At 39.8% G+C, this 26,364-nt stretch overlaps 1 protein-coding gene across 3 annotated transcripts in view; it reads left to right on the forward strand.

The window, feature by feature from the left end:
* LOC124790124 (protein disulfide-isomerase TMX3) overlaps positions 1-26,364 on the forward strand; it is a 196,703-nt gene that overhangs the window by 100,768 nt on the left and 69,571 nt on the right. For all 3 annotated transcript variants that reach the window (XM_047257695.1, XM_047257696.1, XM_047257697.1), the window contains 2 exons: positions 18,109-18,241; positions 25,202-25,397. In XM_047257695.1, coding sequence (XP_047113651.1) covers positions 18,109-18,241; positions 25,202-25,397 — 329 coding nt within the window. The remainder of the gene's footprint in view (positions 1-18,108; positions 18,242-25,201; positions 25,398-26,364) is intronic.

Consider the following 26,364-nt stretch of genomic DNA (forward strand, 5'->3'; position numbering starts at 1 on the left):
CATTTCTTTTTGTTTACCTGTCTTGACTAGAGAATTTACATTTAAAGAGCCTAGAAAGAATTTCTTTTTGAATTTTATTTTAGAAGGATTCCAAGGTTGCTCTGAGTCAGCCTTTTCACTGCAGTTGTTGGGTCTCCCCAGAATCGTTGGTTGCAATGCATTGCGTGATGCAATGGTGGATTTTTCTCTAGAGTTGCCACATGGGGTAGTGCATTCATTTTGCGGACTTTCCACACTGTTTTGTTTTATATGTTGGTAATTTTGTTTTTTTCTGAGTGAAGTGTATGGTGACGTGTGTTCTTCATTATTGTGTTTAATTTGTTTGATATTATATCTAAATACACTGTGTGATCAAAAGTATCCGGACACCTGGCTGAAAATGACTTAAAAGTTCGTGCTGCCCTCCATCAGTAATGCTGGAATACAATATGGTGTTGACCCACCCTTGTCCTCGAGGACAGCTTTCAATCTCGCAGTCATACGTTCAGTCAGGTGCTGGAAGGTTTCTTGGGTAATGGCAGCCCATTCTTCATGGAGTGCTACGCTGAGGAAAGGTATTTATGTCACTCAGTGAGGCCTGGCACAAAATCGGCATTCCAAAACATCCCAAAGGTGTTCTACAGCATTGAGGTGCGGACTCTGTATAGGCCAGTCCATTACAGGGATGTCATTGTCATGTAACCACTCTTCCACAGGCCGTGCATTATTAACAGGTGCTCAATTGTGTTGAAAGATGCAATTGCCATCCCTGAATTGCTCTTTAACAGTGGGAAGCAAGAAGGTGCTTAAAACATCAATGTAGGCCTGTGCTGTGATAGTGCCAGGCAAAACAATAAGGGGTGCAAGCGCCCTCCATGAAAAACACGACACCACCTTAACATCACCGCCTCCGAATTTTACTGTTGGCTCTACAAATGCTGGCAGATGACATTCAGCAGGTATTCGCTATACCCCCACCCTGCCATCGGATCGCCACATTGTGTACCATGATTTGTCACTCCACTCAATATTTATCCAATGTTTATGCTCCTTACACCAAGCGAGGTGTTGTTTGGCATTTACCGACATGATGTGTGGCTTATGAGCAGCTGTTCGACCATGAAATCCAAGTTTTCTCACCTACCCCCTAACTGTCATAATACTTGCAGTGGATCCTGATGCAGTTTGGAATTATCAAGTGATAGTGTGGATAGATGTCTGTGTATTACACATTATGACTCTCTTCAACTGTTGACAGTGTCTGTCAGTCAACAGACCAGGTCGGCCTGTACGCTTTTGTGCTGTACTTGTGCCTTCTCGTTTCTGCTTCACTATCATATCAGAAACAGTGGACGTAGGGATGTTCAGGAGTGTGGAAATCTCATGTACAGATGTATGACACAAGTGACACCCAATCAGCTGGCCACGTTCGAAGTCCATGAGTTCCGTGGAACTCCCCTTTCTGCTCTCTCATGATGTCTAATGACTACTGAGGTTGCTGGTATGGAGTACTTGGCAGTAGGTGGCAGCGCAATGCACCTAATATGAGAAACATGTTTTTGGTGATGTCGAGATACTTTTGATCACATAGTGTAATTATAGGTATGCATATTGTTTGTCTTTTTTTGGTGTTTCTCTGGACAAGCCTATGTCCTATTGAATTTTTGGTTGTGTAGGTGTAGTGATACATCTCGTAATTGTTGAGTTCTTTTTGTATGGCAAGTTGATTTAGTGTTAGATTTTGTATTCTGTTGACCAGGTCTTGGAAGTATGGATGCTTGTGTTTCTTTGGCCACAGAATACAAAATCTACCACTGAACGAAGCTGCCATACAAAAAGAACTTCATACATTACAATATATAACACAGCAAAATGATTTCAATCCAGACATAGTAATGCAGATATATAAAAGAAAAACTACACCTACACAACCAAAAATTCACAAGGACATAAAATTGTCCAGAGAAACACAAAAAAGACTAAACCAACTTACATTCCCAAGACATATATTGGCACGATATCAAACAAATTAAACATACTAATGAAGAACACAAATATCAAATTCGCATGTATTGGGTTGGTACACAAGTTTAACATTTTTCCATAAGCTTAATAAACACAACAGGCACACATGAGAGACTTCAATCATCAGTAATATATTCTCCTTTAGTATTTACAACAGTCTGCAAACTCTGGGGTAACTTTTTGATTGTGTGACTGTAGATATCGCATGGTGTTGAGGTGAAGACCTTGCTGAGACATGTTTTGAGCACATTTTCATCCAGGAAGGAAGTTCCTTGAAGGTTGTTCGAAAGGGAGCAGGAAAGCTGAAAATCTGGAGATGCAAGATCAGGTGAATAAGGTGGGGGTGGAATGACGTCCTAACCCACCTCCTGTATAGCACTACTGTATCAGTCTAGCAGAATGTCGGTGAGCATTATTGTGTAGTAGCATAACATAACGCAGTATTGCTGGTCATTGTTCTTGCATTGCATCTGCAAGCTGTCTCAGTCATTGACAATAAATGTCAGCAGTGATTGTTACATTTTGGGGAAGGACTCCATAATACATGACACTATCGCTATTCCACCAGATGCATAACATTATCTTTTTGGATGTGTGTAGGTCTTTGTAAGGGGAGTTGCTGCTTTTTTTGGGCTCAACCATTCCGCTCTTTTTCTTACTTTAGCATAAGGACACCATTTCTCGCCACTAGTAATGATACAGAATGGGCACGATCGGTGTTGTTCACAAGCAAGTTGATATGGAGCAAGCAGAGGTGCACATGTGGCCACCAGCTGATTTTTGTGATTATGGCTTAGACCAAGTGGTACCCATACATCCAATTTTTGAACTTTTCCCATTGCATACATATGTCACACGATGGTGGAATGATCAGTCCATCACATTTGCCAGTTCTTGAGTACACTGACATAGATCATTGTGGATTAATGTGTTTCAATGATCTTCATCCAACCCCAAAGGTCATCCTGAATGTGGAGAGTACATGGCACATATGTTTTTAGCTACCTTCACTGGTTTCACCCCTCTATTGAACTCTCAGAAGAAATGTCCGATATTCAGATTTCTATACTTGGCACTCCAGTTTCTAATCTCCACAGCTCCAGTCACTATCTCCAAATGGCAAAATGATAATATGTAAACTCAAATAGCAGCAATCGAGAAATAAACCCATAGCAACTGGGATACCAACATGAAAAATAAAAACACTATGAACTTATGCACCAACCCAATAGAACCAACAACAATATCTGCCATAGACTTCACCCAGAAAAAAAACAAAATTACCAACATATGCAAACCCAGGCATACACAAAATCGAATGTCAGGGTTGCTAGGGCAACTTCAGTATTATACATTGAGAGCACATGAGAGTTAGTGAAAATAATTCATCTGCATTCTTCAAGCACTTAAAGAACGATAACCACAGCACAGAACAAATGGTGTTAGCAATGAAAAGTTTACGCATATTATCTAAACATTTAACAATGAAAAATCTTTTATGAGAGAGAATTCTACATAAACACAATATAACAACCTGATGACATTTTAAATGAACGTTATTTGCCATTTGCTATAATGGAAGTTAGAAAACCTATATATTGGGATCTTACTGGCACAAGATTATTAGAGAAATGTTTGCATGGTAGGACTTTTTCAACAATTGTATATGGGAACGGGTACCAAAAACTGTTCTAGCAGGACTAAATACTTTGAAAATAGGTGTGCTAGATGCTGTTCCATGTTTTTATGATGGTGCACTGTCGAGGCTTAATGTTGTGGAACTGATGGGACTGTCTGGTGGACTAAATACGCATAGAGCTCTAATAGCCATTGACCGAAGGAGACTCTTTAGTGACTCTGTAAAGCAGAAAAATCAGGCTTGGAAGCCACCAAAGAGGCAAGAATAAGTAGTAGTGTGAAAAAGAGAAGGGAGGAAGAACAACACAGGAAACAAGATGAATATGGACTTGCGATGCATTAATGGTATGCAAGTCAATACAAAAAGCAAGTTTTAACTTTAACATGAATTTCCTGAAAGTTAAATTATTTCATGTTCTGGTACACTTTGGCTAAAAGCTATTAAAGATAGTGTTGAAATTTTGTATACTGTCTTAAAACATGGTTAACTAAAAAGTAGACTACTCTTGTGATTTAACTTTGAAAATAAAATGCTTTTTTTTTAAGAAAAACCCTGAATTCATTTCCAAAATTTTTAATAATCATACTTAACATCTTTTTGTAGCACAATTTAGGGCAGCACTACAGGAAAAAATAAACCTTCTACTTTGTTTGTATTTTGAGTAATGTGTACCTATGATGTATATAAATAATTAGCATGGTTTATTTCACCTGCAACAAAAAATACAATTAAAAAGTGTGAGAGCTAAAGCTGTGGTTCTTACATAAAAATGTTCCCAAAAGATGCCTTAAGATGGTAAGTGTTATATGAGCTTACAAGTTTTATTATTTGAGTTCCACTGTTTAGAAAACTGACAATTTTTTCAAGGTTTCCCCTGTTATCCACAGACCAGCCCCCTTAAGAGTTAAATCTACACCACATTGTAATACAATTCAGAGTGACAGTGACCACTGAAGATACTTCGATGTAAGTATCAAAGTTGTATATCTAAACACACAATTAACCAACATTATAGCCCTCTGCGGGTCCGGGGGTTAGAATAGGCCCGAGGTATCCCTGTCTGTTGTAAGAGACAACTAAAAGGAGTCTCACAGGTTTCGGCCTTTATGTGATGATCCCCTGTAGGGTTTGACCTCCATTTTTCAAAATTTTCCCAAAGAGCGAGCCAATTGGAAAAGGGCATCTTACATGGTGCATAGTGTCCATCATGTGCTGAGATCTCTCGCATCCTTCGTCAACATGGATCTGCACTTCTGCTCATTCTCCAGCTGTTGGGCAAAGTCACCCTCCTGGGTGCACTTCCTCCATCCTCTGTGCAGTATTGCTTTGTGTGTTGTCGACAATAATGGATTTCTGAGTTCATTTGTGCCTGATACAGCTCGTTTGTGCCTGATATCCAGCTCGGTAGCCAGTCCATTGTGGTGGGGCCGCCATGTACCCTGTTGGTTGTAGCCCCCTGACAACACAGGGATTGCTGTGCCATTAACTCCCCACATATGCCAAGGAGTAGATGTCCATCATCCTGGGGCATTGGGACTCTTGGCGATGGCCATCCTGCCAGGTGGCCTTTGCTGTGGCTGGGTGGTGCCTATAGGGAGGGCCCCTGGTCGGAGTGGGTGGCATCTGAGCGGATTACACGCCATGAAGCATAGTATGTCATCTCTTGCTGGATGTCAAACACCAGCAGTCTCTAAGTGGTCAAGGTCTAACTTCGATGCTAAGAAATACAACCCCAAATGCCTCCCCACCCTCTCCCAGCCACACCATGCGAGGAACTGCAGGCTAAGGACGGCAGCGAAGCTTATTCAACCCGGTACCTCATAGGTACGAGAGTTGATGGAGAATCTTTCTTGTCAATGGAACCTCAGTTTTTTGTGGAGCATTTAGAAGACAAGTTTGGGGAGGTGGAGGGCTTGTCTAAAATGCGGTCAGGGTCGGTCTTGATCAAAACAGCATCCTCTGCTCAGTCACGGTCACTACTCGCTTGTGAAAAGCTGGGGATGTTTCAGTTTCCATCACGCCTCATAAGAACTTAAATATAGTCGAGTGTATAATACTTCACAGGCACCTTCTTTTGCAGTCTGACGATGAGCTGTGTACCAATTTAGAGCGGCAAAGTGTCCATTTTGTCCAGCTTGTCCACCGGGGTCAGGGGGATAATCAGGTTGCTGCCGGTGCCTTCATCTTGGCCTTCGAGGGTGACACATTACCTGAGAAGATCAAGGTGATGGTCTACCGCTGTGACGTAAAGCCATATATCCCGCCCCTGATGTGGTGCTTTAAGTGCTGGAAGTTCGGCCATATGTCTGCCTGCTGTACTTCCAGCATCACCTGTCGGGATTGTGGATGTCCTCCACATCCCAATACTTCCTATGCCCTGCCTCCCATTTCTGTCAACTGCAGAGAGCACCATTCACCTTGCTCGCTAAACTGCAGGATTCTCCAGAAAGAAGAAAAATAATGGAATACAAGACCCTGGACCAACTGGCTGCTCTAATGCTAAAAGAAAAATGAGAGGCTACATCCTGTGCATATGACGTCAACCTCTGCTGCCAACAGTTCTACCATCTTCCGTTCCATCGCATACAGTTAGCTCTCAGAGCCATCAGATTACACCTGCCCCCTTGATAGTTGGGGGAGGGGGGGGGGGGGCGGCACTTCCCTCCCTGTTGCTCCTGCACAACCTACTTCAGGAGCCAACCCCCCTCCCCCAGCCATCAGCAATGTCAGTCCGCTCTTCTCAACTGGAGAAGCGTAAGTCTTCTTCGGCTCCTCTCGCCAGGAAGGGATCTCTTGGCTCACTCCCTTCCCATGTTCCTACCAGTGGGAAAGCTGACACTAGCGAGTGGCTGAAGCAACCACGGGTAGCTGGTTGTAGGGCTTCATCGTCCTCCTCAGTCCCTGAGACTGAATCAGTGAGGCCAGACAAACCTAAGGAGCAGCAAGAGAAACCTAAAAAGAAAAAGACATCCAAGAACCAAGGCACTGTGGTGGCACGAACACCACCACTATCTACAAGCTCTGAATCTGAGTATGAGGTGGAGATTCTGGCGTCCGCTGACGACCTAGATCTCGCTGGGCCCTGAGACACAATGGATGCCAATCACACAGGTACTCATCTGGTGGGAACAGGTGACCCTGAGATGTAGACTGCATGCCTTCCCAGTCTCACAGTAACGTAATCCTCCCGCGGAATTGCGGCAGGTTTTTTCCACCACCTGGCTGAGCTAAGGCAAATGTTAAGGTTTACCCCTGCTTTCTGCATTGCCCTCCAGGAAACCTGGTTCCCGGCGATGCGGATCCCTGCCCTCTGTGGCTATAAGGGATATTACATGAACCTTTGCGACTATAATAGTGTCAGGGGGAGTTTACGTCTATGTCCTGAACTCGGTATGCCGTGAACCTGTGCCATATCTTCCTCCAGATAGTGCAGTACACCTGAACGTATTGGCTGCACTGATTGATCAACTCCCTAAACCTTTCCTACTTTTGGGAAATTTTAACATGCATAACCCCTTGTAGGGTGGCGCCATGCTACCTGGCCAAGGTAGGAAGGTCGAAAATTTACTGTCACAACTCGATCTCTGCCTCTTAAATACAGGCGTCCCTCACACATTTTAGTGTGGCACATGGCCCATATTCGGCCATTGATCTCTCGATTTGCATTCGGCCATTGATCTCTCGGTTTGCATTCGGCCATTGATCTCTCGGTTTGCATTCGGCCATTGATCTCTCGGTTTGCAGTCCTGGCCTTCTCCCATCTATGCACTGGAGAGCACATGATGACCTGTGTGGTAGTGACCACTTCCCCATCTTCCTGTCACTTCCCCTGGTGTCGTGCCCACGAACACCTACCCAGATGGGCTTTAAACAAGGCAGGCTGGAAGCCTTCACCTCTGCTGTCACCGCTGAATCTCCCCCACATGGTGCCACTGATGATGTCGTTGAGCAGGTCACTACAATGATCATTTCTGCAGCGGAAAATGCGATCCCTCATTTTTTAGAGTGCCCCCTGCGAAAGACTCCCTTGGGGTCGTCGGAAGTCACTGAGACAATTAAAGAGTGTTGGCGAACTCTACAGCGGCATAACCAGCACCCTTCCCTAGAGCACTTAATAGTCTTCAAGCAACTCTGTGCCCACATTTGGCAGCTTATATAATGACGGAAACAGAAGTGCTGGGAGAGGTACGTGTCAACCATTGCGTGCCATGCGTCACCTTCCCAAGACTGGACGATAATCAGACACCTTTTTGGATACCAGATCCCAACAGATGTCCCTGGCATTAACATCAGTGATGTTTTAACTACCAATGCAAACATGATTGACGAGCACTTTGTCTAGCACTATGCTTGAGCCTCTGCGTCAGAGAACTACCTCCCAACCTTTCGCACCCTCAAACTGCAGATGGAAAGGAAAGTCCTCTTGTTCATTACACGCCACAGTGAACCCTATAAAGTGCCATTTACAGAGTGGGAGCTCCTCAGTGCCCTTGCACATTGCACTGACACAGCTCGTGGGCTGGATCGAATCCACAGTCATATGATTAAACATCTCTCGTGTCACTACAAGCGATACTCCTAGTCATCTTCAACCGGATGTGGTGCGATGGAATCTTTCCATTTTAATGGTGGGAGAGCACCATCATTCTGGTGCTCAAACATGGTCAAAACCCGCTTGATGTGGATAGCTACCGGCCCATCAGCCTCACCATCTTTCTTTGTAAGTTGCTGGAACGTATGGTGTGCCGGAGGTTGGGTTGAGTCCTGGAGTTACGTGGCCTACTGGCTCCATATCAGGGCGGCTTCTGCCATGGTCACTCTACTACTGACAATCTTGTGTCCATCGAGTCTGCCATCCGAGCAGCCTTTTCCAGACGCCAACATCCGGTTGCCATCTTTTTTGACTTATGTAAAGCATACGACATGACCTGGCGACATCATATCCTGGCCACATTGTATGAGTGGGGTCTCTAGGGCCCGTTCCTGATTTTTATCCAAAACTTCCTTGAGTGTGTGTCTATTTTTAGTGGGTATTAACAGTTTAGCATTAGTTGTAGGGCCATCAGTCTCACCTTCTCTGTATGCGGATGACTTCTGCATTTCGTACTGCTCATCCAGTACTGGTGTTACTGAGCGGCACTTGCAGGAAGCCATTCACAAGGCGCAGTCATGGGCTGTAGCCCACAGCTTCCAGTTTTCAGCTGTGAAGTCATGTGTTATGCGTTTCTGTTGCCATCGCATCGTTCCTCTAGAACCAGAACTTTACCTTAATGATGATCCACTCACTGTAGTGGAGACATATCGATTCTTAGGACTGGTTTTCAACACCCGATCGACTTTTCTACCTCACCTTCGTTAGCTTAAGTGGAAATGCTGGCAGCATCTTGGTGCCCTCTGCTGCCTGAGTAACACCAACTGGGGTGCAGATCGCTCTACGCTGCTGCAGCTCTACAGAACCCTTGTTCAATCCTGCCTTGAACATGGGAGTCTGGCTGACGGTTCGGCGGCGCTCTCAGGATTGTATTTACTTGACCCAGTGCATGACTGTGGCATTCCCATAGCGATGGGAGCTTTTACGAGTCCAGTGACCAGTGTCCTGGTGGAGACCGGAGTCCCTCCATTGCAGTTTAGGTATGAACAACTGCTGGCCAGTTATGTTGCACACGTACATAGTTCTCGTGCACATCCGAATTACTGTCTCCTTTTCCCATCTCTCGCATCGGCAGCCCAGGTCTAGGCTTATGATTGCAGTTTGCATCTGGTCTCTTCTGTCTGAACTGGAGTCCTTCCCGTTACCACCTCTACTCAAGGTCCATTCACTTACACCTCTATTGTGTACACCTAGGCCGCAGATTCTTCTGGACCTTTAGCATGGCCCTCAGGACTCCATTAACCCTGTGGTTCTCCAGTATCACTTCCTCTCAATTATTGACATGTACTGGGGCCATGAAGTGGTTTACACCGATGGCTCGTTGGCTGATGTTCACATAGGATTTGCGTATGTTCATGGAGGACATATTGAACAGCACTCCTTGCCAGATGGCTGCAGTGTTTTCACTGCAGAGCTGGCGGCCATATCTCATGCTCTTGAGCACATCCACTCGTGCCCTGGCGAGTCAGTTCTCCTGTGTACTGACTCCTTGAGCAGCCTACAAGCTATCGACCAATGCTACCGTTGCCATCCTTTGGTAGCTTCCATTCAGAAGTCCATTATGCCCTGGAATGGTCCCATCAGTCAGTGGTGTTTGTGTGGACCCCAGGACACTTCGGAATCCCAGGCAATGAACTTGCCGACAGGCCACGTGGAAACCGCTTCTGGAGATGGACATCTTGCAAACTGATCTGCGTTCTGTCTCATGCCTCAGGGTTTTCTGGCTTTGGGAGACAGAATGACATAACAGTACGCACAACAAACTGTGTGTCATTAAGGAGACTTTGAATGTGTGGAAGTCTTCAATGCAGTCCTCTCGCAGGGAATCAGTTGTCCTCTGCCGGCTCTGCATTGGCCATATGTGGCTAACACATGGTTACCTCCTCGCAAGGACCCACCTCGGTGTCACTGTGACTCACAAAGGACAGTTGTCCACCTCTTGCAGGACTGCCCACTTTTAGCCGCTATGTGGCGGACTTTTAACTTTCCCAGCTCCCTACCTTCAGTGTTGGATGACAATGCATCAACAGCAGCTTTAGTTTTATGTTTTATTTGTGAGGGTGAGTTTTATCATTTGATCCAAGTTTTAGTGCATGTCCTTTGTCCCTCTGTGACCTCCATCCTAGTGCCTTTAGAGCGGAGCTTTTAATGTGTAGCAGAGTGGCTGGCTTCTCCTTTTTATTCTCACAGCCAGCCAGCCATGGTAATCTGCTCTCTTGTTTTGATCTCTTCTACATGTTTCTTGCTTCTCTCTGTGGTTTTCTTGTCCGATTTTGCCTATTTTCATGTTTGTTGCCCTTCTGTCTTTCTTGTGGTTTTCTCCTTTCTTCCAGCTGTGTTTTGTATGTCTTCATTATTTTACTCCCACCCTTGTGGAATTATTTTAATCAGAACGAGGGACCGATGACCTAGCAGTTTGGTCCCTCCCCCACCCTCTCTTTTAAACCAACCAACCAACCAACCAACATCTACTAAAATAAAAAAAAAATATGAAACTTTCACGGATGGTCTGTAGATGACAATCTAGCCGAAATGGATTCATAAAAATAAAAACATTTGACAACTGTAGCAGCAATCTGGATTTTATTACATAATGTCTCTAAGAGATATCTTCAATGTTGTGGGTACATTGAATCGCAAATTAAAACATTATTATTACTGTTTTGAATACAATATGTACTCTGTATACTTAGCATCATGATCTGTGTATAAAGTTGATAACATTTCATGCATTTCACTTATTTGTTTCTAGACACAGAAGTCACACTTTGAGCAGATTATTGGTGCTTTTCACGCACTATTCTACAGATAGCCTTTTTTGCATTTCTCGCGGATGATGATGGTGATCATGATCATCTTGTTTCGTTTGCAATTTCCTGTTTGGGACTTCTTACTTTTTTTCCCATCATACAGCTACTTATTTGTTAAATTGGCTTTCTTGCTCCTGTTCACTCTTTGTTGTTTCCCATTTGTGAGTTCATTTATCAAATAAAGAGTGAACACCTTTCTCCTATTTTTACATTTATTGCGACTATGTCTAGAATATTGTAGAAGACATACGTCGGCAATATCCTGCAAGCAACCTTTGCCGGATTTTTACGAATGATTTGATCAATGGTGTCCACACTATATTTTGTGACACTACAGAAGTAACGTTTCCTGATTTGTTCTTTCCTTCTTTGCTACTTCAGGATATAATGTGCTGAGAATGAGGACATTTGTATTCTTCTTCCCTGGGTAAACTGTCAGAGTGCACTGTGACTAATCAGTCTTTTTCAAGATGGTGATGAAATGTAAAACACAATTATATTCTCCACTCAGTATTGGATATCCTACTAAATATTGTTTATTTCCCTAGTAATGATTTATTCTGATTATGCTTCTTGACAAGCTGAAAAGATAAGAAAAAGTTGCCTGTTGTCACAGTCCTTCCTTGGTTTAGAAATGGCTCCATGAGGTAAAGGATGACTGTTTACCCAGTGGCTGCTTGTTTGGTTGGCCATCTCCTTACCAAGGTACAGGAAGGCACTGCAAATGTACTTTAGTGTCTCATCTGTAACTGTCCAATACTTGAATCATTGTGAGGGTTGTTTAGCATAAACTGGGGTAAACCTGCACCTCACTTTGGTTGAAAGTTACTGCTCTTCAATTTTAATATTTTCCATATTTCAGAAATAAGAGCTAACTTGCAAGAAAGGATGTTTAGAGCTCGGACATGACTTGCTTTCAAGCAGAGAAATTGATTACTTTGCGTAATGTGTCTCTTGTCGTTTCTTCCCTGATTAATTAGACCCCGAAGTATGTGACCAAAGGTCATTCGAGAAAATGTCATTTAGCGCAAAAGGCACCTTTAGTGTACATGATACCATTGTTGCCTCCAATTCCTTTGATGATATGGTCCAAGTGGTCATTTCCATTTCATCATGAGCATTTCCTTCTGTGTGTTTTTTATTATCAGTGTCAATTAATTAAAACACGTGGAAAGCCACTAATGATAGTCATTGATTCAGTGGCAGGCCTTCTCTCTCCTGTAAGGCATGCAAAGCAGCTCTTATTCTCAGCAATGGTTTGTTATGATCTTCCATTCCAACTCTTAACTGCCATCATTGCTGTTGTCCCTGTTGACTCCTGAGGCTGTCATGGTGAGAATTGAGAGGGGATTGGGGGGGGGGGGGGGGGGGGAGAACATTTATTGATGGTAATTCCTCCTCAGTTTTGCTGTCTTCGTCAGTTGTCTCTGGCTGAAAATCACCATCTGAATCCAGCAAATCACTTTCTGGGTACTCAGGGATATGTAATATGCTCTTCATTAATAAGACCACAAAAAAGCACTGCTATGTGATGAAGCAAGCAACAACAATAAAACATAAAACATGAAATATGGCTGAAAAATTACATTACAATATTCAGCATGGAAACATTTCTAACAATACTTATGTCATTGTTTGAAGCCATAGTTGTTGACCAAGGCTAAATACAACTATACAACTCAAGTACGTTTGTGATTATGACACGCAATATTCTAAAAAGGCGTTACACCATGGTTGGTTAGTCCAATTGACCCTTCCCACTGTTCTGTATACACTTCATGAAATTTTTGTACAATTGTACGTATTCAGCAAATTGCTGTACAGTTGTCAAAAGTAGAAGAAATGAGGAAAAATCAGGAAGTTTGGTCAAAAGATGTTAAATTTGGTACTTTACTATGGAAATAAAATTTGAACATTGTCTTGACCACTTTCACTATCCTGCTGTTAACTGTGTGTTTCTTTTTCTATTTTTTTTCAGCCGTATACATTCCTTGTGTCAACTGTGTAAGCTTATTCTTCAGTCTATTCCGTGTCTAACATCCTCTTCCAGGTATCCTTCAATTTCTCCACGCTTTCATCTTGTTCTATAAAAAATCAGTTAGTCCATCCTGACAGGTGGGTTTGTCTGTGTAACTGGTTAAATTATTCTTTTAAAAAGTGTTGTTTTGGGTCAGTATCAGTAAAAAAACTCATCATAATCTGTTTGCTTGGTTTGTCCTCATCTTCCTCCAACTGATTGAGGTGTGAAAATTGTACTTTTATTTGGGAGGAGTGAAGTTAAAATCCCGCTCTGAATAGAAAGGTAGGAGTGAAGTTAAAATCCCTGTCTGAATAGAAACATTTAGGTTTCTGTAGTTTCACTGAGTTGATAACAACAAATACTAGGCTGATTCCTATTTGACCTTTTCTCTGTATCTGATTATCTAGTTGTGAATGCGATGTTTTATCTTCCTCCCTCCCTCATAGCCGTGACGTCATAGCTATGGAACCCTTTTCTGACCACCATGATTTATTTTTCTTTAGAATCTTCAATATGTTCAGTTCTGTTAGTAATTATACGTTCAAAAAATTCTGTTTGTTAGATTCATCTCTCTGACTTCTTATTTCTCTCTCTCTCTCTCTCTCTCTCTCTCTCTCTCTCTCTCTCTTTTCTCTCTTGTGGGGTACCCTTTAAGGTGTATTTAGCAGTTAGTGACTGGCAACCATGCAAGTAGCAAGTGGCAGGTATGAGGATATTAAGAGAAACACTAAACAAATGGTAACTGGAGAAGGGTGGCAGGAGGCAGAGACAGATATGTGGGAAAGAAGTTATGGGTTAGTGTGTGCGTGCGGACTTGGACAGGAGTTGATCTGGCATGATTTGTAGCTGAATGATGAAGTGGTCTTTGGTCACCTTTTAATGTTGCCATTAATCTGGCTGGCTGGGTTTTCTCATTATAATACCCGCATGTGGGGTAGTTCACAGAATCACCACCAGATGTCAGTGCTGGGGCATCAAGGTTCCTGCATAATAATGTATCACCCTTTATGAACAAATACATGAGGTGTCAGTGCTCTGGGTGGAGATGTCTGTTATTCCCATTTAGAGATGTGTGAAAATGAAAAAATTGAGATTTTAGCAGTGAATAAGTACTTCGTAAAGAAAAGTACAAAAGCAAAGGAAATTATGCCAATTTTCAAAATAAACTGTGGGACGCTGCTCCTTCATAACTGTTGCTAAGTGAACAAACAAGTTGAACTATGGTTGGGACAGCTTAGATAATGATCCACGTAATAGTCAGTCAAGATGTGCCACCTTCCCAGAAATTATTTCAAAGTGCACAAAATAGTCAGGAAGGATAACCCACAAAAAGAACGAGAAAGTGCTGAAACTCTAGGGATGTCTACTTAATTGGTGTATCACATTTTAGCGGTGGAATTTGATATGCGAAAATGATTTGCTAGGTGGGTGCCGCAACTCTCAACCCTCGAGCAGGCACGCTGTTTCTCATAACATGAGTGGACACATGGTGTACTATGTATCCATGCAAAGAATAGCTTTCTTTATTTTGCGAGTGAGCAAAATCACAGTTTAATCCTAATTTAATTGATCAACAATTAAATAAACTTCCACTATATCATCTAAATCAGTGCTAATGAAACAATAGTAAAATAATTTTTTATTACGTCACTTTGTTGCTGCATACAAATGTTACCCCAGAGTAATGACCCACTCAAACCATTAAACAGTGCAGTTGTCCTACAGTCAAGCCAGCTGCTTATTCTTACTAATTATCTTGGAGACAACTGTCTCATTGTGGAATTAGGGGTTTGCTTGGAATATGGGTCATTTTCTCACCTGCATCATAAATTTTTTCTCAGCTAGATGACTGCTTATTCTATGTTACTGATGGTCACCTGGATGTAAAGCAACACAGCTTATCACTGTGTTAGCTGAAGTAATAATGAAGGAATATGCAAGGGCTCACAATTCTAAAGCATGAATGGAACAGTATAAGACAACATTATTTGAGGTTGGCACACTTCATACATAGGTGTCCCTGCTTAAGAATTAATGCAGGATCAGAAAAGAAATAGCTGAACAGTGTTTGAGCCATTTTCACAGCAAGCACCAAGATTTTTTTGTGCTGGTTTGTGACCACAGATGAAACCAGGATCCACTACAACACCCCAGATACAAAAGGAGCAGTATATTGATTCACCACCACCACCACCACCACCACCAAAGAAAACTAAGGTAATACTGTCAGCCAGAATGGTCATGGCATCAGCTTTTTGGGATGTGAAAGGGGTTCTGCTGATATGTTATCTTCCCACTATTCAGAGAATTATGGGACAATATTACACTAACCTCATGGACCATCTACAGCACAAGATGTGTGAAAAAAGGCGAGGTTTGGGAAGCAAGACAGCCCTCTTCCTTCAAGACATTGCATGGCCAAACATGAATGTCACTGCTGTGGCAAAAATACATGAGCTAAGATACAGATTGTTGCCACACCCACCTTATTTATCTGATTTTCATCGGTGGATGGAGATTTCTTCAAATTAAGAACTGATGTCTGAAGTAGTTAAGTATTTTGCAGGCCTAGAGGAATCTAATTTTCGAGGTGGTTCAAGGCATTGGAACATCACTGTGCCATATATATTAATGTATATGGGGACTACATTGAAAAATAAAGTTTCACTGAGATAAGGTGTTCCTTTCTGTTCTTTTGTGAGAAGTTTTGAAACTACCCTCATACATTGCTGTATAGAAGATGCAGCAAGATTGGTATGGGGTCCTTCAAAATGTGTGGCATTTGTGACGTATCAAATTAAGACCTTCAGTTTTTCAAAACATATTTGCAGAATACATAAATGTGTTCATCACACCTTCCTATTTCAAGTATGGAAAGTGTCAGGTATATGACCACCTCTACTGCACTGCCATTCAAGTATGCTGTCTGTGGAACTTGTTGTGACTGCCTGACAAGACTCCACTTACATTTCACTAACATGTCAGATTTCCTCCTTAAACTCACAGTGTTGTGGTTTTTATTGGCAGACACAAATGATTTAAGATAAACCCAAATAAAAAAAATTCACAAGTGGTTTAGTCAGATGGCTGTGATGGCCATTGTTGGTCACTGTTAGGGAAAATGAGGGGATCCAGAAACCATTTATGTAGCAACTCAGTTTTTCATGGGGAGTGTTGACAAGTGGCACAATCCTGCTGAAACTACAACACTTCAGTGACCATCAGATTGAAATGAGGTCACAGAAAAGATATTACCAATGCCTATTATTGGCTTCCATTAACTGTCACAACTCGTCCTGCCAGATGAAGCCACCCACCCAGAAGTCACATCAAATCATCACTCACTGTGGATGCATTTTCTTCTCTCGAACGAAGCAAAATTTTTCTGACCCCCAGATATAGCAGTTCAGTTTATTCACAAATCCATTTGAGTGGAAGTGCAAATCCTCACTAAAGATGACATTCCCCACAAAACAGTCGTCTTCCTGTCACCTTCTCTGAAATCAGTCAACAGACTGTCTCCTTTTCTCATGATTGGTTTCTGTCAGATCTGCATTCATTGAATTTTGTAATGGTGGTGTTAGAGATCTTAGAGTAATTTGGCATATTAAAGACTACCCTAACCTCAATTCTTGAAAATGGCAAAAAAACTGATTTCACAGGACTGACAGTCACTCTATCACAAACCATGGCATTGTTTGATGCAGATTGGCCGGAATGAGGGAACACAGAACCATTAATGTTCATTGTTGAACCCATTTCATTGAATTTTACAATAAGTCTGTGAACTGTCAATTCATTCGATGCTTAATTGCATCCTGGAATGGCGTGAAGATGTCATTACTGCATAGCTTCCTTCAGTCTGATAAAATGTTTTCTCTGTTAGCAGATGCTGAACAATAGTAAACAACTCCATGGCTAGACACACAATGAAGATATGTGATAAACTTAGACATGAGCAACAGTCAGAATGTTTATGGAAACCAAAATAATACTCAATGTTGTGGTCAACCAACAAACACAAATATACTATGCAGTTCAAAATTGATGTGCTTGTTGAAGACCCTTTACATATTATGCAACTGCTTTCACAGTGGCTCTGTCTTTGAGGAGATAGGAAATACCAGTGTCAGGGCTGGTATAAGAAGTGGATGAATGTTTTGGACAGGTCTTACATCTTGGCACACAGGACAGGGTTTGGAAGCTGGCAGAGAATAGGGGTAGTTGATACAGCAAAGGTTTGGAGAGATGGGAAGGATAATGGGGAAGATAAATCCTTATTTCAATGGAACACAAGAAGCCTTGGTGGAGAACATGATTCAGTTGTCCCAGTGCTGGATATTATCAGGTTATGATGTAGGTGCTCCTTTGTGGTCTTGTCATTAGGGTTGTGAAGAGTATGTCTGTGTGTGGAGATAGGACATTGGAGATTTGTTTCTGAGCAAGATGCTTAGGTTGGTATCACTCTGTGAACATCTAAGAAGTCATTGATATAATGTATTTAAACTTTTCCTTATTTTTCAACACTTATTCAGAAAAAAAGCTTGCTTTGCTGCACATATTGATCTACTCAGTTATTAAATTACGTGATGTGGGGAATTGTTCACTCAGCACACAAAACGAAGTATTTTCATAAAACTTTGTAATACACATGTCTCTCCTCAGTTGTTCAAACACCCTGTTACATCATTACCATGTGTGTATGAACTCATATGTAATTTTTTGTGTTTCTGCATGATTAGTAGTTAGGCAAATAGTTAAATTGTTATAGCAGACACGCACTGTTTTTTTGTTTATTTTGTTGGAGTTGTTTTTGTGTTTTATTAAATTTATCAGCAGTGATAATCTTTTATGATGTTATTGCAAAGGGTTGGATACACTTAATAAGTGAGAGGGGGCTAGTTTTAAAAACCTTCAGCATAGATGTCTTTTCAGTTTTGGTACATAGTTAATATCATTTTTCTGTGTGTTGCCTTTTGTACAGGATGCGTACTTAAGTATTGCTGAAATACTGCAACCTCATGCGTTTTTCTATTCAGTCTCAACAAAATTGGTTGACCATCATACACACCCAGTTGTTGCTGTGTACAAGGAAGACGAGTATTATTTCTTTGCAGGTTAGTTGAGTACTGTCTCATTTTATCATACTAGTGCAGGTTAGTTGGGTGCTGTCACATTTGACCGTACTAGTCTTTGTATTTGAAACCCCAGTGGGAAATGCATGAAAGCTACATACTTTTGTTATACTATGCTGGACCATTTTCTTTTACAAAAATTCTATCTAATTTAATTCACCTGCTTTTTTGATGTCGCATCCCTTAGTACTTTCATTTTTTCTCATTGCACTGCTATCTAATATGTAGAGGTTTTGATTTCTAAATAAGAGAAAGTACCCTGTAGGCATTTTGTGTGATCTTACCAAGACCTTTGAGTAGATCACCAAATTCTAATGCAGCAACTAAAATTGTTTGACAGTAAAGGAAGACCTCTTTCCTGGACGGAATCATACCTTAACGATAGGAATCAGAATGTCATACAAACGTATGATGATATAGGAATAAGACTAAATTTGGAGTGGGGAAATGATATATGATGTCCCACGAGGTTATCTGCTTGGCCTGCCACTGTTCTTGGCCTATATGTATGATTTACCAAAGTTATTGGAGTGCTCATCAAACATTCTGATGTTTGTTGATGACAGAAGTATACTCATTAATGTATCAAGGTCAGACACAGCCAGGAGAACAATGGAGCAGGCTTACTCCTGGTACAAAGCAAACAACTTAACTTTTAGTCTTATGACAGATCATACATACTATGTAGATCCAAACAAATAAAAATGACTTACAGGTGCCAAAGGTGGAGATCATTGTGCAGACACTGGATGAGTCTCAATTTGGAAGTTCCTGGGCACCCAAACTGATAATAACCTGAAGTGGTGCCAGCATATGTAGACCCTGCTTTGCATTCAGAACTCTTTGTGCTGACCTGCAGACATGGTTGCTAGCTTAATCTTACTCAGTATTGTCCTGTTGCACCATCTTTCAGGACAGTTCAGCGAAGGCTGAAAAAGAAATTATTTTGCAGAAGTGAACCATAAGAATATTGAGTAAAGTTGATAACTGAACATTTTGTTCAGGGATATAAGGATTCTTACATTGCAAATGTTCCATAATAGTATTTGTGGTTAGTAACAAAAGTGAACTTAAGATGAACAGTACCATTCATAACAACAACACTACAAATAAACATAATGTACAGTGTACTCTTCATCCCTGTCTACAAATCAAGAGATTTTTCTATTGAGGGAAAAAAAGTCTAAAATGGGGTGCTGGTAGACATGAGAGAGGCAACTGAAAACCATCAGATGTTCAGAAACAAAGTAAAAGAGTACCTCATTAGCATCTCCTCCTTCAATTTATCCCAGTATTTCAACTCAGAGAAATAGATTCTCTAATTTTTGTATAAGATTTTAACATTGAAAGCATATATAGTACTTATAGCAGCCTTTGTGAATTTTCATAATGAATTTGTTCAAAGGATTAGATGATAAGAGCAGCTGGCAGAATAGCATAAGAAGAGGAGTGGTGGCTTTTTCCTTTTCCAACGTAGCTGTTTTTCTCCCCACATACACGCATAAAGTAATCTGTAACTAATTGTCATAACTATCAGTTTGCGTAGATTAGCACTAGTCATAATTTGTTGGTAATATACTTTACAGAAGTAGCTTGAGTCGGCTGCTTTCCATATTAATGTATAGCTTAACTCATTCCACATGCCTACAGGATGGGAGTTATGGAACACAATGTGGTATTAATTGAATGAAGTAAGTTTGAACCTCAGATCTTTCGATATATTGTCTCATGTTTACTCAACTATCTGCTGAGTCACAGCTTTTAAAGCAACTAATGTAAAAAAATTAAACATTAATTCAGTTACTGTGTAAAAAGTGTAAAGGGAGAATAGAGAAAGGAGGTAGTAGTACCAGTGGTAATGTGGCAACTAAATTCTAAACTCCACTCATCTGACTGATTGTGAAGATGAGGGAATAACTCATATCTTGGGAATGACTCATATCATATACTACGAGTAATTGTGTAAGAATTTGTGAATTGTATGTTGTTGGCCGTGACTGTTTATAGTCATGCACCACATAGAGTTGAAGTGGTCAATGGAAAGTGTGGCTGATGATTCATGGAAGAATACTGTTTAAAAGGCAGGCAAGTTGTGCAGTTTTGTCACTCCTTGGTTAGGTGGGCACACAGGAATGTTCAAAAGTTCCCTTCATAATTTTTTTCATTTAATAAAACTCAGTTGTAAAAAAACACACACACACACACATACACACACACACACACACACACACACACACACACAGAGAGAGAGAGAGAGAGAGAGAGAGAGAGAGAGAGAGAGAGAGAGAGAGATTTCAACACATTTATTTTCTTCTGTCTTTTGCCGGTACTGTGTCATACCCTTCTTGTTTTCCAGTATCAAAATTCATGTGGTAGTCATTAGCTTCAATAAATGAAGCCTCAAGAAAAATACAGAAGAAATTATCATATTAACTTAGTTTAAAATGTTGTTAATGCTTAAATGGCCAATAATACAACTATATATTTTTTGTCTCTGTACAGATTTGGTAGTACAGTACAGGCTAACTTCCTGTGTTCTTCTGTGACAAATGTTGTCACACCAATTACTCTTTTCTTGTGCATCAGCAGCCTTCCCATCTGTCATGGTGGATATACATAAGCCAATGAATTAAAGGGGGATTGAGTGGCTGTTCACTGCCTACTTTCAGATGACAACATTCCAAATACTGATGACAATATAATGTGATTGGATGGATGGATAAAAAAATCTACTCACCAAGCGGTGGCAGAACATGCACATTATGTTGTCAAAAATAGCTTGTTTTCGTTGTTATAAATACTGATGACAGGAACATTTAAAAGAAGAAAAAAAAAACTGCTCCTAGCTTTCGGGATCTTTGGGGAGGGAGAGGTATTGTTTAGGGAGGGGCAGATCACTTGGATCCCAGGTTGAGAGGGACATACATCAGTATCACCTTCACAAACAAGTCTTACAGCTGCACTTACCAACATTGGTAGTATATGTGGTTGAAGTGTGATCAAGGTGGCCACTCATTATGGAACCTTATAGTGATCCAGGTATTTGCCAGCATTTATTCCAGAATTAATGCATGCTTTCACCTTTTTTTGTTTTCTTCAGAGAGTTCTAAATCAGATTCTAAGTTACGCAGAGTATCTTAAGATTTCAAAATCTATTGCAATAACTTTTGAACATTGGATTACATGGTGCAGCTGAGAGGAATACATATTTACTATACTACACCATAAGCTAGGTTCCTAAATATATTTTTAAGCCATCTCAAGTTATTTTTCCAGTGCTACAAAATTTTATGTCAGATACCAATATAAGCATGGTAGTATCGACTACTTAACATTTACAGACATACCTATTCTAACACCTATTCTTAACCCTACAGAATCTTAAGAAATCTGAAACCCTTCTGCATTTTCCATGAAGTGAAATTGTTATTGGTGTATGTTCATATTCGAATTAATAAAGGGGGTCCAAAAATAAGATATGGAAACTACAAGAGGATGTTCTGTTAGCAACCAAAAACTGCTATCCAGCATTGTCAATGTTTATCAAGTGAAAGTACACTAGTATTTCAACAAATACTTAACAATTTCTGACATTGATCTCTTTTAGATTGATGTACTTCATCCAATATACGTTGAATGTATAGATTCTGGAATGCCAATAAATTATCTACCAATAATTGCTGCACCTCTTAAAGTCAGATTTGTTGTGCCAAACCACAAGTGACATGTAATTTGTCTTCTAAATTGAGTGTGGCAGAATGTCACCTTCAGAAGGTGAAATATTAGAGACAAATTTTGAAATGAAAAATCTATTCCTAACCAATGCCCTAACTTGAAATGTCACAGAGCTTCCCATTACTTAATAAACTGACCATTTTATGCAAATCTCCGCCCAAAAATCCATTTTATTTGTACTTGTCTTGACAATTTCGTAAGTTAGGAATTATTTTATCACTTTCATATGTGTGTGTTGGCAGTATTAAAATTTAATCTGCTGAAGTTATTTACTGGCCAGCCATTCTATCTCCTTGTGATTTTACAGTAATTGCAAGTGAATTCTTCTTTTGATACATTTCTTTAAGGATTGTGTTACTGCCATCTAGTTAGATTATGTGAATTGTTTGCTGATTTACTACCATAATGTGTAAGTAGTCTCGTACTTTTGCTGCTATTATAAATAGTCAAATGATCATATTGTCACCTTTTTTTGTATGATAAACAGCTCATAAGTTAACATTAAAATTTCTTCTTGGGATAAAATATTTAATTTTAAGTAATAAATATTTTGGAAATTCAGGTAAAGATCCTACTTTTGTTCCTACACGTACAGCAATAGCACAAATATCTAAGAACATTTCAGCCAGAAATGCTAAAACATACCACATACTTTTTTTTCACTTCTGACTACTATCTTTCTTTTTTGTATTAGCTTGTCATTCCATTTATAGTCAGTACCAAAGTGTTACAAATATAGTGGATTATATTTATAACAATTTTTTGACTAGATCAAACATTCTTTTTTTAAGTATTTTACTTTGCAGTAAAATGCGCCAAAATTTATCAGCCCTTTAGGTATTACTTTTGCTGAAATAAATTACACTGTACAACTTGGGGTAGTATAAAAACTTGGCCTCTCATTAAAAAAAGAATTTAAAAAAATTGCCACCCCCACTTTAACCCTGTCTGTTCCTAAAATTTTAACAATTCTAAACCTCTTCAGGTATTGGTTACTGTCTATCCCTCTGTTATACTGTTCTCAACGATTTAATCCAGCAGATTATGGTAACTCAATCAAGCTTCCCTATCACGCATCTAAAAATGCATGATCAGATAGTTGATGGTTCCTTAAATTCCTAGATGGGATCACAATTTCACCTACATGATCAGATCTAATAGAAAGCTCAGAATTTTAACTCGCAGCTTAGGTGCTTGTTGGTTCTGTCAGTTTGGTTCAATATCTTGACTCATCTGTGATCATTTTAAGTGACAGATCAACTTCACTGCTGACAGTCTCATACTACAACACCATAGAACCATTTACCGTGGACAAAAGAATGGCATTTTTAGTACTTGTAACAATAGTTAAGTATTTGTAGATGACTGTAATGACATTTCTGGGCAGCCAACTTTTCTGCTCCAGGTGGTAATTTTCCACCCGCATGTTGCTCTTCAGTTTCTGTCTTCAAGTCACTTCTTCCTTCAATAAACACATCTACAACACATTTTATTTCCATGTTTCATATATGAAACAAAAAATATATAAACATACGGCGGTTATTCGGGAAGTAAGGTCCGAATCACTGTAGCTAATTGAATATTGTGTGAACATTGAAACACTCATGTGCACAGACTCCCAGCAAGCCTTGCCTGTCAGATGATGCCATTTACTTTGGCACTGTCACAGTGTGCTGTTTACAGTGTCAGTTCAAACAATTTTAAAACAATTGATCAGGTCACCAACTGTGAAATATGGTCAGTGATTTGGTTTTGACAGCAAGGAACATTACAGCAGCAGGAATTCACAGAGAGAGAAGTGAGGTGTGTTGCCCCAATTTGATGAGTGACAGCAAAGTGCCTAAGTTTGTGAGAACTTTCAGATATGCACAGGGAAATTTCAATGATGAACTGCAATCAGGTCAACCATTAGTGATCTCAGAAGATTTGATCAAAGCCGTAGACGAAAAGATTTGTGAATATCAGTGAGTCACAATTTTGACTTGTTCTACAAAGTAAAGGAGTTTTTCGGCAGCAAGTACTTTGCAATAGCTGGCAAGGTGAAAGAAGCACTTGACTGGTTACCCTCAAGGCAGCAGACGTTTATAGGTTAGGAATACAAAAGCTTGTAGAATGTTATGACAAATATTGAAACAAAAATGGAAACAATGTAAAAAAAATAAATGTGTAAAAATTTAAAAACAGTTTTTTGAAAAAAAAAAAAAAAAAAGGTCTGAGATGATTTAGGTTTTATAAGAATAACCCTCATATAATGATACTGGCAGATATATTTATTACTTAATATTGGTCTGTAATTAAGGTTGTGCAACGATCTCTCTCATGACAGTGCTTACTCTACATGGCCTATTACAGCTGTACGAGATTATTTGAAATTTAATGAGAGATATTATTATGGAAGCATTACTATCTCCTCATGATTATGGGTATGATGGCACTTTAATCTCTTGAAATGCTGCCTTTATTATGATCTGACCTGATCCACTATATGTAATATGAAATGTGTTTTTACGCTTCTCTATTCAGTGTTCCAGTTGTGATTATGATTACACACAGAGTGCAAAACTGGCAAAACACAAAATTAGCAATACAGTTTTGTACATTCATAAACACAATCCATTTTAAATTGATCTTTGTACTAATATTTATCTTCATATGATGTGGAAAATTGAAGTTTCTTAAAAAACGTACTTTATTCACTGCTCTATGCTCTTTTTGTTTAGTGGTTGTTGAGTGTGAAACTGTACATGAAACTTCAATCCACTTCAAAATTCTGTCATCAGATGTGTGGCATAATCATAAATGTTCTTTATTCCTGTTTTTTAACTGAATTTCTTTTGCATTGATTCTCCATGTTAATCGCAATGAACACTGTTTCTCCTATTGCACGTTAATATATTTTCCTTCTACAGATCTATCGTACTAGCTTCTCCATTTGGCTACAAAGTGAATCAGTTATGTGGTCTGCAAATGTGTGCAGTGAACATCCTGTCAGCTTTTGCTAATCTTTCTAATTTTGATCCATTTTTGTGGTATATTGTGAAAACTTGTGTAAAAATAAGTTATTTGCAGCTGCTGGTTTATGTACTGCATCCGTCTGAGAGATGCATGCCGGCGTATTTTACAAAAGTGCAATGCCTGTGGAGTGGAGCACCACTCGAATATTCATGTTACTATTGTGTTATTTAGACCTCTTTGTTTCCATTTCAGATAGTGAGAACTTCGAAAACATTGATTCGGGTCAACTAAATTCCTCATTGTATCAGTGGATTAACACAGAAAGATTCTCAACATTTCCAAAAGTTACCAGAGGCAATATCCACCAGATTATGATGACAAATAAGTATCTTGTCTTGGCCATTGTAGAAGAAAATAAATTGCAGGAAATATCTCCAGATATGTTGGAGTAAGTAGTCTTACTAACACCAGCATGCTGTATTAGAACTTAATGAACTGGATGCATGTTTTATTATTGTTCAAGTTATATGTGCTTGAATGTATTAGGTGGTACTTAACAGTAGTTGCTCCAGTGTTGTCACTGAATTTACTAAACAAGTGTGTGCAATTCTTTTTTTTTTTCCTTTTTTTAACAAACAAAAGATTTTCTGTGAAAACGTAAAGAATGATCCTTCAGTAAGAAAACTATGCATACAACATCAGAAATGAGAGGTAAATTTGCCGAGAAGATGTGATTGTCCTTAATTCATTCTGTTCAGGTTGAAGCTTTTATCTTTCTTGTTGAAGCTTTTATCTTTCTTGTTGAAGCTTTTATCTTTCTTGTTGAAGCTTTTATCTTTCTTGTTGAAGCTTTTATCTTTCTTGTTGAAGCTTTTATCTTTCTTTTTGAAGCTTTATCTTTCTTGTTGAAGCTTTATCTTTCTTGTTGAAGCTTTATCTTTCTTGTTGAAGCTTTTATCTTTCTTGTTGAAGCTTTTATCTTTCTTGTTGAAGCTTTTATCTTTCTTGTTGAAGCTTTTATCTTTCTTGTTGAAGCTTTTATCTTTCTTGTTGAAGCTTTTATCTTTCTTGTTGAAGCTTCTATCTTTCTTGTTGAAGCTATTGTCATGTTTGTGGATTTTCATGGCTTCCCTGAACAAGAGGGCATGGTATCTTTTCTCCACAGTGAGAACTTCCATGTCAGCAAACTTTATTATATGGTTGATCTCGCATTGCACGTGCTCCACCATGACCAACTTTTCCATCTCTCCCAACCTGCAATACCATTATGTTGGTGATCTTGGTTTTGATGGATCATCCAGTCATTCCCATATAGTTGCTTCTACATGAACATGGTATGTGGTATATTCCCAAAATTGCAAGTTGCCAGTCTGAGACACTCATTGATCTTCATGGTGGTGTGCATATGATCTTTA

The sequence above is a fragment of the Schistocerca piceifrons genome, chromosome 3, assembly GCF_021461385.2.
Source record: "Schistocerca piceifrons isolate TAMUIC-IGC-003096 chromosome 3, iqSchPice1.1, whole genome shotgun sequence".
Classification (NCBI taxonomy): Eukaryota; Metazoa; Arthropoda; class Insecta; order Orthoptera; family Acrididae; genus Schistocerca; species Schistocerca piceifrons.